Source organism: Hirundo rustica, chromosome 2 (assembly GCF_015227805.2).
Source record: "Hirundo rustica isolate bHirRus1 chromosome 2, bHirRus1.pri.v3, whole genome shotgun sequence".
In the NCBI taxonomy this organism is placed as follows: domain Eukaryota; kingdom Metazoa; phylum Chordata; class Aves; order Passeriformes; family Hirundinidae; genus Hirundo; species Hirundo rustica.
This window is the reverse complement of record NC_053451.1, coordinates 50,796,769-50,814,187: the sequence shown is the minus strand read 5'-3', so window position 1 is coordinate 50,814,187 and position 17,419 is coordinate 50,796,769. Positions and strand designations below refer to the sequence as shown.

The window sequence follows — 17,419 nt, the reverse complement described above, 5'->3', positions numbered from 1 at the left end:
GGCAAAGAAGTTGCAACTTATAAGGAAATATTTCTTATGGAATCTCATTACAAAAGAGTATAATCAGGACTGTAATTGAAAACTGGATTCCAAGAAGAAAATACACCTTTACTTAGGAAAGGAGGTCATAAGTATATTCAGTACTCTATTTGTGTGTACAAAATCCTGCATTTTCTTCTGACTGCTGAGGGTCCTGTCTAGAATGCATGTAACATTTGGTGTGTTTAATACGGGTGTACTTGGGCAGTTATCAAAACTGGGACAACGAGTTAGGGGAGGTTTTTTGCTTCCAGTACTGCATTTCTGGTAGAGTTATTCATTTTGTTAGTGCTTAATCAGAAAACACCTATTTGTTGTAAGGGAAGAATTTTTGAGGAACACCTTTCAAAAAGACAGAAATACAGGCACAGCTGTAAAAGCAGAGGTGTCACCCAGGCTGCTTCACAGCTCTCGACCCTGCAGTTTCCCAGATCACAGGCCCTGGTGGTTACAAAGCCATGCACTGCTGGAGCCAGGATCAGCTTAGGGATGTGAGAGCTTCTAGACTTCCTAACATATTTTTTCGAAGCTTTTTCAAAGATTTTTCAAAGCTTTCTCCCCCACAACTGGACTTTGACTCATGTGCACTCTATTGTGGGTGGGTTTCTGGCTTGCCAGGAACTTTATGAGGAGATTCTTTGCAAATACCCTTAAGTACGTCATGAATTTTTGGAACTGAGCTTTGTAGATGAAGTGCAGACTTCATTGAAACTACAAAACCTGGTTCATCTTCAAAAAAAAACCCAAACAAAAAAAAACAACTTGAGGGGATTTTTTGCTTCTGTCAAAAAGTTGGAAAACTTTGGGTTTTGTTCCAAACTAGAATAAAGAGCTTATTGTCATGCGTTTGGCTTCAGCCTGTTTGGTTTCAGTCAGCTTTCACTCTCTGATGTTATTTTCAGAAAAGGTTTTGTGTGTGTCATTTGCAAGTTCAGCTATGAAGGATAAGTTTTATTCTAATTTTTTTAAAAAGTCACATACTGCAGAAATATTTTATGAGATGGTAGACAATGGTGTGAAATGAGCAAGGCATCCTATGCAATTAACCAATGAGATCATATGAACAAATGAGATTTACCTGTAAGAAACTGATACCAATAAAACTACTAGAAATTAAAAGCCTTGAGTCAAGAGAGAGACACTCTTTGGGATAGTAACCAAACAGTTTTTTCAAATAGGACAGAAATTCATGGACACACACCAAAAATAACAATCCTTCAAACCTTGGCCATAGCAGGTGGAATCTGGAATGCTAATATCAAGCCATCCTGTTATAAGTTAAATCTGTGACACTAAATGTGAGAATCCTGTCTCACGCAAACACCCCAAGTGTTTGGCTATAAATCCTGCCCAGCAGTACTGGTATCAAACAACAGGTCAAAAAAGTATTTTTGTTGAGACCTATGAGATACTCTGAGGGAATCTGTTTCAGGCTGAAGCTTGTTAATTGATAGATATTTTAGTGTAAGCGTTACTGCAATTTCTAAATTACTTCAGACATTATGCTGCCTTCCAGGTTTGGATGCTTTGGTGAGATACCTAAAGAATAATGACCTTGGACTTTTAAACTGATTAAAAATAATAATAATTATATATATATATATATATATATATATATATATATATATATAAAATAAATAAAATGGCTTATCTCTTGTCTACTCTAATTTAAAGAACTTAAATTCACTGCTTCCAGAAGAAATGAATACAAGAAAAGGAAATTACCAGAGAAGGACAGTTCTGTCGATAATGTATTGGACAAGGACTGAGGGGACTTAGGCCAACTTCCCAGTCCACCAGTAAATCCTCCAAGTTCAGGTGAGGCAGCCAGGGAGCCGGCAAGGGTCTGCCTGTATTTCCTCATCACTAGAAGGGCAGCGGATGTGTGAGAGGCACGGAGCAGCTGGAGACAGGCCAGTGTCCAGAAGCAGGATAGCGGCATTCTGGCATTGCACCAGAGGCAATAAACACTCAGCAGGGCTCCTTCCTCCAGCAGAGATCTGCGGGACCGCAGCTAAAATGCTTGAGAACCAAGCTGGTGAGCCTGCACTGGACGTCACCACATGGACTTTCCAGCCCGGATCTCCAGTAATTTCAGGGATTCTGCTTTTTGCTCCACTGCACAAGGTAAACATGCCCTCAGATTTCCAACTGTTCAGTGGTAACACTTCTGTATCACACTGGGATAAGCTGATGACACATTTATTAACAGCTGTAAGACTGGATGCATGGAAGATGACTACCATCTAAGCACAGAGGCCAAAGCCTGAGGGTTCAAAGCAAGTGAGTTTGACAGCTCCTGAATTCTGCCACTGCCCTACTGGGAAGAACGCAGTGGCTGTCCCCAGACTGGTCAGCATAACGAGTGCTACCTTTGGGTTTCACACTTACATGTGTCTTGTGTCTGGCCTGAGGATAACCTTGGGCATTAAAGTCAGGACCAAGTAAAGATGAGAGTTGTATTACTGGAGTACAAAGTGATGCCTGGTGGAATTTAATTTGGGTTTCAAATTAAAGCTCACTGAAGTGAAATGTCTGTATGAGGCTCTCCACAGGCAGGTTCATAAGCAGCATGTGAGCTACAGGCAGGAATCATAATAGTAGACAACCTCCTGGAAATCTCTGTATATGGTATAGAAAACTGCTGCTTTTTACATTTAAAATTAACACTGGAATTAACACATAGAAATGGGAAAGGTGAAAGGAATAATATCTTCCTGAATGCTTAATTAATGACAATTGCCAGAAAGGCTCTTCTTTTGCCAATAACAAATTGATGTCTATGGCAGTTATTTCTCATTTTAAATACCTAATCTGATATTATATTTCACCTCAAAGAACTAAATGAAAAAAGATGCTGTAATCTAATCATACCACAATCCAGGTGACATCTGTACTAGGCAGAATACTGTTGTTATTCTGCTGTCTAGTTGCTGTTGCTGAGAATGATGAAGTAGCGAAATTACATTTTCCCATTATTATTTCCAGACACTCTCTGGCAATGGTTTGTTGACTCTAATAAAGCTTCAGACAAAGCTGTCAGCAGAGGAAATGGCAGAAGGGGAGCAAGGAACAGCTTTCACAGCAATACATGAATCTAAAGTCTCCTTGATAGGTTGTGCGTTTTCTGATAAAATTTAATGTGTGTGTTTCAGAATATATCACAAAGCTGCAGATGAATTCTAGAGGGATAAATGTATTTTATCAAGTCACGCTGCTCAAGACTTTGACAAACATAAACATAATACCAGGGATTAAAGAGCCAGAAGCCTTACCTGCTATAGTATTGAGGAACATCAAATATTCAAAGTTGGATATCTCCCGTCTCTGCCAGCGCTGAGTCATGTTGGAGGATTTATAAAGTTGTCGAGGTGTGGCCAAAGAGATTCTCCTAGGAAATACATTTAAAGAATGATTTTTTTAAGAGTCTCATTATATGTAAAGATGTAGGGCAACATTTTTAGTGTGATTAATGTCAGATTGTCTCAGAGGCTTTTTTATTTCATTTAATGAAGCAAAGAAGACACTATTACCCCTATTTGAGAAATGGCTAAAATTAGGAACTATATTTTATTTTATCACTACTACAGTATTGCAATAAATTGGAATAATATATTTTGTGGTTTATTTTATTCTGAATCTGGTTAAAATACTGAGATTAAAAGAAACTGCAGACCTCCTGGTGCCAGGCTTGTCCAGAAGGAATAAAAGAGGAATACCATTTCCCTGTTTCAAAAGGATATATTGAGATAAGTTCATTAATGTGAGTGAGTGATAGATTAAAGTGACATACACTTTCATCACAAGGGTTAACTTTATTTATTACACAATTTGTGCACCTCCTCTATGGTCAACTACCCATGATTCTTTCCTATATCCCAGTAAGCTTGAAGATTTCTATTTATAGTCTGGTTTCTGAAAGAAACAAATTTTACTCAGTTGTCTGCTCACATGTTCATCTGTCTGTCTCTTCATAATGACTTCTAAATTGCATTTCATTCAAATTTGGAAGAGGAGCAGAAGATTCTATGATACTCAATTTCCACATATTTTTTTGAAACTTACATGACTGGATAAAGGAGAAAGAAACAAACTATATGCCAAGGAAGAGAAAAGCAGAAAAACGCAACTCTTCTGTATTCAGTTTGACAACATCACAACAAAATATCATGCACCAACTCTTTAATTAACCATTGTATATACTGTCCCTGGTTGGTAAAAAATAGGGGACTGGAGTCAATCTAGACTAATTCATTAAAGAAAAAAAATCTGCAATAGGCAGAAGCAGTCTCATTGTTCCAAACTCATTTCTAGAGAAAACAATTTTTACCTAAAAAAAAAAAAAAAAAAAAGAGGAAAATTTTAAAAGGAAAATAAGTTCATCTCCTCAGATACCTTTTTTTTAAAAAAAATAGGTCTTAGAATGTGTAAAAATAGAGAATTGTTTATACCTGTTAAAAACAACAACAACAACAAGACAATTCCTAATGTGTAGTCTGAATTCAGTGACTTTAAAGAATGTATTTACACAGCTTATCAAGACTAAATAGGGACGCTCAGTGCTTCAGCTTTCAACTGGACCCTGGGCACGCTGTGTGCTATTTCTAGACCCTGGAAGCTGAGTATCTTCTCAAAACTTAGTCATATACAAGATGTCAAACTGGGCAGTGTCTACAAAAAATGTGAACAATCTACTTCTAAAGATACACGTATATACTACTAAAGATGCACTAAACTCTTTTTCCGGAGAAAGGGTGAGTGACTGTTGGTACACAACTGGAATGTACAGTTATTACAATTATTCTAAATTGCCAGTGTATAAGTTGTCAATGTCTGCCACATTTCAGCTTACTAACTGGGCATACAAAAAATAACCATGCAAATGAATTTACCCAAATAATGTACATTAGGTCTTGCCAGCTTGGCTAGCCTTATTTTACAGTAGACTGTAGGATACCAAAGGTACTAATACACTTTATGTGTACTAATACACTTTATTACTACACAGGAGACAATGCAAAATATTTTAAAGTTGTTTCTATATTGCTTATGAAACAATTTATCTAAAGAAATATCCAAATGTAATGATATTTATTATTGCTAATCATATTTAATATTGCATTTATAGAATAATAACTATTTTTACAGTTTTACTATTTTACAGAACTCTGAAAGACATAAGGTTTCCAGTACATTTTGACTAATGCTACATACAAATTAATAAACAGAGAAAATAAAAATACTAAAGAGATCATTAAATTTACAAAGCATTTCTGTCACAGACTTTCTCTTTCTCCCACGACAAAACATTTATGTATCAGTACAGCTTAGTAGCTGCTTTTAGACTTTATTCACAATCTCCTAGGGAGTCTCAGAAATCCATAAACTGTCAAGTGCTGGACTTTGCATTTGAATGCCTGATTTGAGTGAACTCTACAGAAAATCAAAATATACTAAAAATGTCCTTGTTTACTCCATACCTATGGTGTTTGAAAGATTCACATTTTTTTTCAGCAGAGACTGGAATTATGCACAATAAATTGGTTCCACACCTGCTTGTTTCAGCTAACACAGGAAGACCCACTGTTTTCTGTTTTGCTAAAACCACCCAACTTTGATCAAACCATTTCTTTCTTCAATATGCCATCACCAATATGAAGATGCACAAGTGAATGTGCGTCTTTGCTTCTAGAGAACCAAGAAATATCTACTCAAAATAGGAAACGCAGAAGACTGATGTACAACAGAATGATCCAATTTTTCAATTTTTATACATTTACATGTATTTAGAAAACAACTCATGCCATTTTGGTGAAGGAAGGGATGTTATATATCCCATATGTGGAATGTGACACATCCCCTTTCATATTTGCTTTTTATTTAGTTAGCTACAACACAATCTCATACAAAGAATATTTAAGTATCTTGCAACTGCATGATGGTACATGTTGTGTTGCTCCTGTGCAGAGAAAAAAAAAAAAAAAAAAAGATTTGGGAAAGTAATTTCCCAAGGAAAGGCAAGAAACTCATCAACACTCACTTTTAGTCAAAGTTATAAAAAAGGGTTTTATCATTTGATGGCATCAAATCTTAGTTTTTCTACCTCTCCCCCTTCACTAAACTCAACCTCTGTGACCTGTTGTACTGACATCTGGAAATCCATCACCTAGCTGCTGACATGGCAGAACTAAGCTGATGTTGAATATAGTTACTGAAACAGCCAAAATACTTATTTTTCAGAGAAAAAAATAATTTAAAATTCTTAGGTTTATTAACTGAAGCCATTATTTTCTCTAATGTATTAATAGCCCACAGGATTTCAGTGGAAGGCGTCAGTACGTTTAGTGGTGAAGATACCATATCTTTCACCAGTCTTTTGATATCTTTTGATCAGGCAGCTCACAGTTGGTTTCTGAGCTGTGATGTTGCTCTCAATAAAAAGACACCAGTAAATTACACCTGAGGTGTTAGAACCATAAAAAGTAGTCTGATAATACCACGCTAAAAAAGTGGATATTACTCTACCGATGTAGAATCATATGGAGCTGCAGAAGTTAAAAGACAGCATTGTCTGCCCAGTTGTATCGTTTGGCAAGGTCATAAGGAAACTACAATTAATGCAACATGTTTCAGGAACAGTGAAAATGCACTTATCAAAGACAGACTAACTTGATTACCAAATCAGACTGAACTTTTCAACATGTGACTGATTTTAAGGATGTAACTATTTCTTTGTAAAATTAAGCACAGGCTTGAACCCTTTGTTGAATCAAAGCATTAAGCAGGCTGTTTGGAAAGGCAGAAAAGAAGCAAATTGAAGACTTGCTCTGAACAGGAGGTCTGTAAAGCCTTAGAAAGTCATAATGGTTCACCTGCTTCTAATCATTTTAGCCATTAGATCATAGATATTTCTATTTACTTCCACTTCCTTGCACCTTTGTTAATTGCAGAATTTCACCAAGAAAACACAAATACACTTAAAAGCCTTGCACTGCATTAAAAGTAATTTACTTCTTTGGAATGTTTCCATCATGAATGCAAGCCTTTATGATACTGTAATTAACTCTAGGTGATGTTTATCAGAGTAGTATCAGAGAGGAAATATTACTTGCATAAATAGAACTAAAGATCTTAAGCAAAACAACTGGAAAGATCTGCTTTTGTTAAGATACTTTAAGGTACAACTTAATCTGGAAAACTGTGATGATAAAAAAGAGGTACTGTTTTACTCAGTATAGCAGCTCCTTTTGGTTACTCAGCATAATTTCTCCTTATTTTAGTTATACAAATAAGCATAATTTTAAAAACTAGCATTCCAGAGCCAATATATTCATAGGAAGGAAGACTATATTCAAACATCAACAAAAGATTGGCTACACAGTAGTTACAGAGGCAGATTTCCTCTCATTTACTCGCTGCAATCCTACTGAAGACAATAAGGGTATGTAGACAGGGGGAAAAAAAAAGAAAAAAAAATGGTTACAGAGTCTTTATTGTGCATAAATCATATCATGATTACACCAAAAAAAAAAAAAAAAAAAAAAGAGAAAAATAATTTCAATACCATATGCCAGATATATTCTGAAGGCTAGCAAGCCCATTTTCAATTCAAACTGAACTTTAATCAAAAAGGTACGGAAATAACTGCATATTGTATTGAAGCTGAAACTTTTCTAAATAATTATATACTACAAACTTTTTCAGACAATTATTCACTGAATAATGCACAAAGGATATGAATTTCAAAAGTAAAAAATGTCACTGTAAATATGAAATTCTGATTGAGAAATTTGCATTTTGTTTGTGCTAGAACACGTGGCCATTCCTATTTCAGAAACTAATACTGTTATTTTCCATTTAGAAACAGCATTTCCCTTAACTTTAGTGTATGGAAGAACAATGCAAATATTAACAAGATACGCCTTCCAAATAAATGCTCAAACTTTGCCTGGATCTCAATGAAAACTTGAGAAATTTGGCAGTTTGCCTAAAGATTTCAGCACATTCGGGAAATCAAGCCTTAGGTATCATGAGACTCTTGGGCTCATTGACAGGGAATGATGTTCATCCGGGAATGAAATAGTTCTCCCATTCTACAAATGCTTTGACACTTCAGAGTATTTCCTCATTTTTCACTGTGATAAAACAAGGACAATGTGAAGTTTTAGTTTGTAGGAAATTACTTAAAGAAAGAGAAAGACACATCCCAGACTGATGATTAAGTCATCGGCTTTTTGGCCAAATCAAGCCAAATGGCGGCCTGAGCCCAAAGCACCATATTTTGTTAATACCAAGCTGTTTCCTCACTCCCTTTTATTTTTTTATTTTTGTCTCATTTTGACCTGAAGTTTATCCTGAACCAAAAAAGCAAACAAAAAATGTTGCCTCTCCAGTGCAGTGAAGTATGCAACGAAGAACATCTATCCCTGGAACAGGAATACTTTCATAATATAGGATTTGAAAATTACCAGCAGTATTTCTGGCCATAGGCTGATTTGATGTTGATGTTGATGAGGAAATAAAAAGCTGTAGTAGTCCATAGCATGTGAAAATCTGTAAAACTCAACCTTAGTTGTTCTTTCAAAAATATATATGCTCCTTAATTTTGGAAAGAAAAGAAGAATGCATTATACTAATGAATGGAAGAAATTTGGAAATTGGAACATACTGATAAGAAATGAAGTAAAATCCCACACATTCATATAGGTAAAACAATTTACATTTAGCAAACACAAAAACTAGTCAAGTTCAGTTTCATATCCTGCCATAACAATCACAGCATGGATGAACATTTGATTATACATTCATAAAACCTGACTGGAAACCAGACTTTGAAGAGATAAGGTGTAAATATTTTCACTGGAAGGTGCTTATTTCCTGTTATTGAAAAAGAAAAAATCTAATTATCTAATTTATAATACTTTTACTTCTATTTTACTTCTATTTCATGTACTGACAGGCAATGCAATAGGTAAAGAGTAATAAGCTTCTCCTACTAAACTTAAGAAAAAGAAAGTCCAGAGTTTCTTGACAGGAATACCGTTTTAGCACAGCCATTTTAAAAAATATCAACTGTATAATATAGTAAACACAAAATATGAAAACTATGTTAATTAAATTACCTGGCTTGTGGCAAACCATAGCTGGTTCCTACTCCAACACGTGGTAAGCTGTACACAACTTTTTTCACTGTTGCTTGGTCAGGAAAATTAAACATAACAGAAGCTAAATGAAGAAAGGAAAATATGTACCAGTAAAACATTTGCAGAAGTCTGTTTCTTCACCTGCATATATTTTTTAAATGCTCGGGTTTTAATTTGGGGGAAGCAGTCAGTTCCACTTTTATCCTCCTGGGGATTCAAGGTACAACAGAAATTCCTGACATTCTTTACACCTATGTATAATTAGCTGGTTAACATTTTAGCATTAAATCTCCCATTTTGCAGAAGACCTGAGTGTTGTTTACTTCAGAGGAACAACACCTTACTATTAACCCATAAAATCTCTTATCAGGATAAGAAGATGTTCAGTAGTTGGCATGGCATTTGCTCTTCTAACTAGCGTCTTAAAACACTCAGGAACAAGGAATTGTTTAATTGCCTCTCCAGCTGAAATCAAAACTTACATCACAGCTCCTGAGAGTAAAAGACCACTTATACACCTCACCAGCCACTGAACTGTGATTCAGAGTAACACTTACAGAAAACTGAGTGGATCCATTTATCGCTCTGGTACTTTAAAACTTTAATTCATTTTATAATTAGAAAAGGAAATATCCTTTTATATGTTTCTCTAAAATGTTTACAGACAATTGAAGAGAAGGGTGAGACAATAGAAAAAGCAAATTTCCTATCCAACATTTGAAGAATTTACCAATTGCAATGATCTGGTTCTGTAAATAAATCTCACTGCTGCACAGAAAGCAGTGAGATTGATTTATGTGATTGACGTCAATAAAATTTGCACTGAATACAAACAAGAGTAAGCATTATAGAACAGACATAAGCACTTTATCAAAGGAAGCACAGTTTTAATTTTAAGATTAACAAATAAACCACAAAATAACCACTAGCACAATTTTATGCAATAAATATAAACTATGACCTACTTCTGTTTGCCATAAATACTTCCAAAGCCGTGTTCTGGAGAAGATAACGTCTTGAAAAAACAGCTCGAATCTCGCTGAACATCCATTTTCCATGAAGGCCTTCAGTATAGGCGAGGACCTTTAAAGAAAGTCGAGGTGGCAGTTATTAGCAGGAATTTTTTGATAAAATACAGTATAAGAACAGAGGAAGTTTTACCCATCAATTAAGTTAATTGTGTCTATTTAGCACTTAAAAACAGTGGCTTAAAATGAACTTGAATGCTTTTAAGAAAGGCAAAAAAAGAAAAATATCAGTAATTACTCTAACCTGATACTTCTAAGATCTATTTCTCATGCGTCATCAAACCAATTACCTCACAGACACCTAAACTCTAAACTCTACAAACAAGTGCAGGGAAACAGACACAGTTGCAACTATGTTTATCTGTATCTTCTTCCAGCAGTGTGTGCGACACTGTTGTCAGTTGTCTATCTGATACCAGATTTACTTCTGAAGCCCCCTTGTGCAAAGTACAACCAAAATAACATAACTTGCTATTCACATCCTCTTCGGGGTCCTAAGTTACAAGTCCTCCCATTCCATTAATAAGCAGAAAAATTAGCAAAACCAGTATGCCACTGTTATAATTTTTCTGAAGTTAGATATATCAAATATCCCAAACCATGGACAAAATTTTATAATTTTAATTTTGCATTTTAAAATTAAGCTGAAAATATTTAAAAATAAAGTAGTTAAAAATTAGCACTGCTTTTCCTGTTTTAAATTTTCTCAACTGAGTTATTAATAACTAGATATTAATATAAAATAATCATTTTCAATTTTCTTTTGGTATTCTGGATGTTCAAAAAAATGACAAAAAAGATAAAATTTAATTAGATGTCATTTTTATTAATTTGTCTCATCTGTTTAGAACAACCTTTTCCCAGTCCTTTCCATCAGCTGGCAGGCTCCCTTCAGCACTGCACCCCTGCTCAGGTGGGCTCTGCCATGACTCTCCTCCTAGGAGGAGTCAGTTGTTTGGAATGGGGATCCTCACCACACCTATCTGCATTTGCCAGGCTCTGTAGACTGTGTCTTTACCTAGGCTGCAGCCACTGAGAGACTTGCAGCCTCGGTGAAACAAAGAAATATAGTGAACACCTTCCCTAAAGAAACGTTTCAGACTGTAGAGACTGAATTTCTCTGTTCTCTATCAGGTACACAAAAACTGTCATACACCAGCTCGCAGTGCTTTACTCACTCCTCTGACGTCTTTACTTTCCATAATCATGACCTCCCCCAGCTTCTGAACAGGAAAATGTTAGGGAGACCATATGCTGCAGCTGTCAGTGATCCTTCATGCTTGAGGAAATGGCAATTGTATTTCTTCAATCTTTTCACTGATGCAGCTTCAAGTTAGTAACACGTCTCCATATATGAAAAAGCTAATTTAAAATTGTGTACTTAGTGTACAACCTTTTCCTCATAACCGTGAGTCTATTTCAGAGAGGATAGCAATAACAGCAACAACACGAAAGTGCTTCAGCACATGGAAAAGCATTCAAATGTTAGTTCTGTCCTCGATAGAAACGAGTCAGAAGAACACAGTGTTCCCCTGTACTGTTTATATGAGAGTAAGTTACAGACAGAACTCCTTGACCAACATTGTGGCTGATGACACTGATTCATTCACCTCAGCTTTCCACACTAGTTAAACTAGCTTGGAAGAAGGGAAGCCACTTGGTTCTTCGGAGGTCACCCAGACACCTGCAAGAGACTATGCGCTCCCTCCTTTCAGTCACAGGTCAGCTGTGGAAGGCTACCTCACATGCTAAATTCTTGCAATGGTTAAAAGTCTGTACCTTATTTTTAATTTGAACTCTATAGATCGTGTGACACTTTTGTCTGTGAGCTTTCTAGTATCAGGTAACTTTTTCTTGTGTTGGTGATTATAGACTGGATCCACTTACTGCTTAGCCCTCTCTTTGATAAGCTAAATAAATTTTCCTTTTTTTTCTTTCATTGAGGTAAGATGCTAAGATACCGCTGGTACCATGTATGTGACATTCAGGTGGATAAGAACAATGACTGTGAAGATTTAAGCACCCTCCTTCTTTGAATGTATTCTGCTGCTGATACATAATTTTTGTAAATACACGTTTTTTAATTAAAGAGAGGAAATTCTGAGGAAACCACTCACATTTAAAAAGCTAAATTATGAGAACAGTCTCTCAGAGGGAGGAGTTTGAAATGTACGCAGCTGTAACTAGATCTACAGCAGCCATCAAATTTGCCAAAGAATTAGCTCCTTGACAAAGCATCATGCTTCAGGAATGCTTCAGGAAACCACATCAAAAATGTTTCTAGTTATTTTTTTGTAAATAGAAATGTTATTAACTATATCCTAGATATCAACATATTAGAGGATTCACAATAATACATTTATATATATATATTGATATATACCATGACTTAGTTACAATAGATCGACACCAAAAGCACATTGCATACCAATCATACATTGCTTGCCTTTTTACTTCCTCCTCTCCTTTAATTAAGTATAAAGCAATTGCAACTACACAGAGGTACATTCAACCCACTATGAAATAAATGACATATGATAGTACTCCAGTAAAACAGTTGAATGGAATAGGAAATCAGAGGAAAGAAAGGAGTCTATAATTCAATTAATGTCCCCAATTACACTCTTCTTAACTGTCTATTAGTCCTAGAAATATCAGATTATCATGCCATTATTAAATCATCTGAATTATTTCAGTATTTCTGTTGTAACATTTTCCTGTCCAAGATATACTACCCATTTTTGCCATCCTCCATAACATTCATCTTACACCATTTTCATGTGATGCATTAAAACCTCCCAATATTAGATATCCACAATTTACAGCAGATATTGCTGACATTGTAGCAGGATTCTTTCTTATTGCTTTTTTTAACAGCCAAATCAAAGTAATTTTTATTTTTCTGAAATTGAACCCTTTAAAAGGCTTATACACTTCTTTTTTTTTTTTTTTTTTTTTTTTTTCCTTCCAGGGTGATTTTTAGCACTTCACTTTCTCATAGGAGATGAATGAAAATACTTTACATATTTTACAGACTGTATGTATTGCATCTTTCATTATTTGTAAAAATGTGGAAATAACCACTTCACTATGCTAATATACTGAAACTATGCGACTAAGCTTTCTGAAGGCAAAATTTCCATGTGCTCCAACAGTTTGTTGTTTATACTTAAAGTCAGTACTCCTTATTTTGATAGTTTTATGAGTTTTCCTCCTAAAAACACTTGTGAAGACTTCCTGCCTAGGCATGTTTTAATAGTTGAAAAATCATGACTAAGCCCAGAATTCTAGATATATGTCAGATAATCTGATTTTATCAAAATAAAAACAACCAGCCAATATCTACATTTGAACTAAGCATACTTTTCAATTTTATTATCAGCTGCAGCTGTTTGGTTTAAAACTCATTTCTCCTTGTAAAACCTTCTCACTTAGGAATATGTGTATGTTTTAAAGATAGCAATTTGCTAGAATTCATTGCAGCAAGATGAAGCTCTCAATTAACAAGGGAATGAGAAGTCTCTGAAACTCAAGATTCTGTAATATGGAAAAACATCTCTTGGTGACAGTTATTTAGATTAGGTTACTAAAGCACTATGGGATGCAGATGGAAAGCTCTAGAGAAGAGAAGCAGAACCATTACCAAAGTGCTTTCCTCCTTGGATCAGATATGAAGGCTCCATCATTTTAATTTTATTTCTGATGTAAACTAGATATTTTAAAATTTATTTTTAATTAAGAATCAATGTATTTTTAATCATAAACATTCTTCGGTAGTTATTTAATTATTGATAATGAGTTGTTAATTAACAGCTGGAATTTCGCATTAACAACAACAGAAACACTAGTGTCCATTTTACTTGAATCCCTGGTAGATGATCTCCACAGAAGGAACACTTAAGTACTGAGGGTCATTTTTGCTGCTTTATACTATTTTTGGTATCTCATAGCACCAGACAGAGAGTGCAAAAAGATATTCTGGCCCTTTTCTTTTGATTATTGTTACTGGACTTGAAGTAATCACAAAATCAGGTGCTATAAAGAAATCAAGGGAAACAGCCTGCACAATACCATCTATTCTCAGTCATTAACTTTTTGGTAAGAATGATCACTTTTGCTGTCTGTTGTAAAGAATTTTTACATATTTCCTTTTTTTTTTTTTTTTTTTTTTTTTTAATAGCTTTTGGGTGTGATTCATTAATGACTATGTATGTGAATTGAATCCACTGTTTGCAGAGGAATTTCATAATTTGTCTTTTGAAACCATATTTCTAATTCAGGATATTTTAATTCCAACCTGGTTTCTCAATGAAATTGTCAATTGATACTTGTAACATTTTTCAAGCTTTATTTACACCTAGTGCAAAATGGATGTATCATTAACATGTAATATGCTTTGTCAATGTTTTTGTAGGTTTGTTTGATGAATTGTGAAAAAACATAAATAAAACTTTTCTTAATATCCAATCTGAATTTCCCTTGTCTCAGCTTAAGGACTTTTCCTTTGGTTCTCTCACTGTAGGCATGGTAGAAGACTGGCCCACACCTCACTACACTCCCCTTTCAGGGAGCTGGAGAGAGTGGTGAGGCTCCCCCTGAGCCTCCTTTTCTCCAGGCGAAGCACCCCCAGCTCCCTCAGCTGTTTCCCACAAGAAATGTTCTCTAGTCCTTTCACAACCCCTGTTGCCCTTCGCTGAACACACTCCATGGTGGAGAGAAACATGGAGGACTTCACAAAAACGAATCTCACTGCTTGGTTATTTCATCAGAGTACCTTCTGCAGCCAGCCACAGAAGTGTGATTATGCACCTGGCCCATACAAAATGAGCCTTTAGAAAATAGTTTGGCATCACTGTGTGCTTTTAGAGTTTAGAAACGTATCAAATTGATTATGGAAAATCATTCTGTCCTGTCAGGGATTTGGATTTTTAAAGAGCTTTCTAGCACTGCAATTTGCCACAAGGAAAATGTGAAATTCTGAATGCAGCTCCTCATGGGTTAAGACAAATGGCTCCTATGAACACACAGCAAATGTTCTTCTCCAGAAAAATCTAACAGAGAGTTCATTATAGGTACATAGCAGACTACATGATGGCTTCACGTACCCTAAATACAGATTGAGATGACAGACATCAATGTAATGGAAATCCACTCCTAGGGTTTATGAAATACCATATTGAGTAAGCATTTTATAATTTCAAAATGTTTGATGAAGTACTGAGTATGACCAACTTTTAGATTTAAATAGAGAAAAAATAGGATGCACTACAACAAAGGATATATCATGTCAAGATAGATGAGTGTAAAAAGAAGCTATATTTATTAAGAAAATTCAAACTCAGGTAAATTCAAATAATGAAATTGTTCGTATTTTACTTCTGTAAAATGGGAAACAGAGAATGTAAATAGACAGAAAAGATAATTCAAATGAATGTAATGTCCTAGTGTTTCATTGACTTCTTACTACTTTTTAATCCATTTAGGTGACTTTAAGAACATCTTCTTGGCCTCAAATCCCATAATCATATTAAATATTTCTAAAATCTCACTAAAATACTGCTATTATTTTTTCTTTGCACATTTTGGTCTAGTAAAATGTTCTCACTTTCCCTTTACATTAAAGTCTCTTTTCCCCTTCCTTATAACATACTTCTGTATAAAATGTTTCTTTATTTGTAAGCCTTAAAAGCTTTCCTCCAAGTAGCTCTTGTAATTTTATGCTGTGCAGGATGAACTGAGTATTATGTGCCATTAGAATTTCTCAATTCACATCAGTTTCAAAAATCTTTTTTTAGGATTTTTTTTTTATATATAAATTTTGGCACTCCTGTTTCATTTTTCTCCTCCTCTTCGGGGATCTAAAAAATGCAGATATTATTTTTGTGGTTTTGGACTTTATTGCCTTGCCAAATATTCTCAGCTTATACTTCTACTTCCAATGTTTTTTTAAGCTTTCAAGAGGCCCCTTGTCTTGAAACATGAGGTTCTGTTCATCCAAACCTTTTCTAAATTTGATTTCTCTGGTCAGCATACCCGCTTCGTTATCCATTAAAACAATGCCCACTCAGCTTAAAGCAACAGATGCTTTTATTCCCACATTCATCTGCAGTCATCTGAAAAATTATTTGAAGTTGGTCCACTTGAAGACCATTTTTCTCTTTTCATAAGCAAAATGGGTTTGCATGTTATGATTTAGTGTTTTAAGCAAGGAATGGAAAGGATATTGAGATTTTTAGAAGTAGTTGCAGCAAAGTAATTAGAGTAAAAAATCAAACCCTACTTCAATATCTTATGTATTCTAAATAGACCATTTCTAACACTGCATTTGTGAAACACCAGTGCATAGTTCCAAACGTAAGGATAACTGCAAACAAAATTCTGAATAATAATTATTTTATCATTAACTTTGACCTCTGTGTCTTTGCACAGTTTCCTTTCTATGCAACATGAAAACAGATTGTCAGTTAGGCAAATCCTGAAACGCCAGCAATAGACCGACTTTCTTGGGAGGAAAAGCTTCAGGAAGAAATAGAAGATTTAGACATTATCACGTTAGAAAAGGCAGGCAGAGCCTCTCTTCAGCCTCTACTTTCAAACATATTCAGCAAATACTGTTTTAAACAGAGGCTCGACTTATTTAAGAATTTTAAACCACAAATAGAGCTGATGGTGCTGGCTGGGGCAACAGCACATGTGGAAAAGCAGAAGGCAAATATATTCTAGTGCCACATAGAGCCATATTAGAACACAGTCCAACTCAAAACATAGAGGCTGAAGAAACAAATAATGGGGTAAAATCTCACCATTAGTTCTGGTAGCCACAGGACTGAAGCAGATTGTGTCAGTTACCACACAAGGTTTAAAATGATTTTTTGTTGACTTTGGCAACAATGGGATGTCAGACTCAAATCTAGCGAGAAATGTTAACAGAACTGTTTCCATTCTCACTCTACATTTCATGCTCAAAGATCAATCCAAACTGGGGAGTGGTGATCTCACACTCAAATTGCTCTGAGCAATTCTGCCCCAGCAGTGAAATGCAATCAAATTAATTCAATTAGAACCGCACAAATTCTAGTTTAGTGGGCATGCCAAAAAAGACATAAAATTGATACGATCTGAGAAAACCCAGACTTTTTAAAGGGATAAAAATGGAGAGCTTCTTTTTCTCTCAAATGGTCCATTCTCCTCAGCAAAAGCAAGGTAACT

At 35.2% G+C, this 17,419-nt stretch overlaps 1 protein-coding gene across 11 annotated transcripts in view; it reads right to left on the bottom strand.

The window, feature by feature from the left end:
• Positions 1-17,419, bottom strand: part of NBEA (neurobeachin) — a 460,498-nt gene that overhangs the window by 86,763 nt on the left and 356,316 nt on the right. For all 11 annotated transcript variants that reach the window (XM_058419545.1, XM_058419546.1, XM_058419548.1 and 8 more), the window contains 3 exons: positions 10,148-10,265; positions 9,162-9,264; positions 3,315-3,430 (listed from right to left, as the gene is read on the bottom strand). In XM_058419545.1, coding sequence (XP_058275528.1) covers positions 3,315-3,430; positions 9,162-9,264; positions 10,148-10,265 — 337 coding nt within the window. The remainder of the gene's footprint in view (positions 1-3,314; positions 3,431-9,161; positions 9,265-10,147; positions 10,266-17,419) is intronic.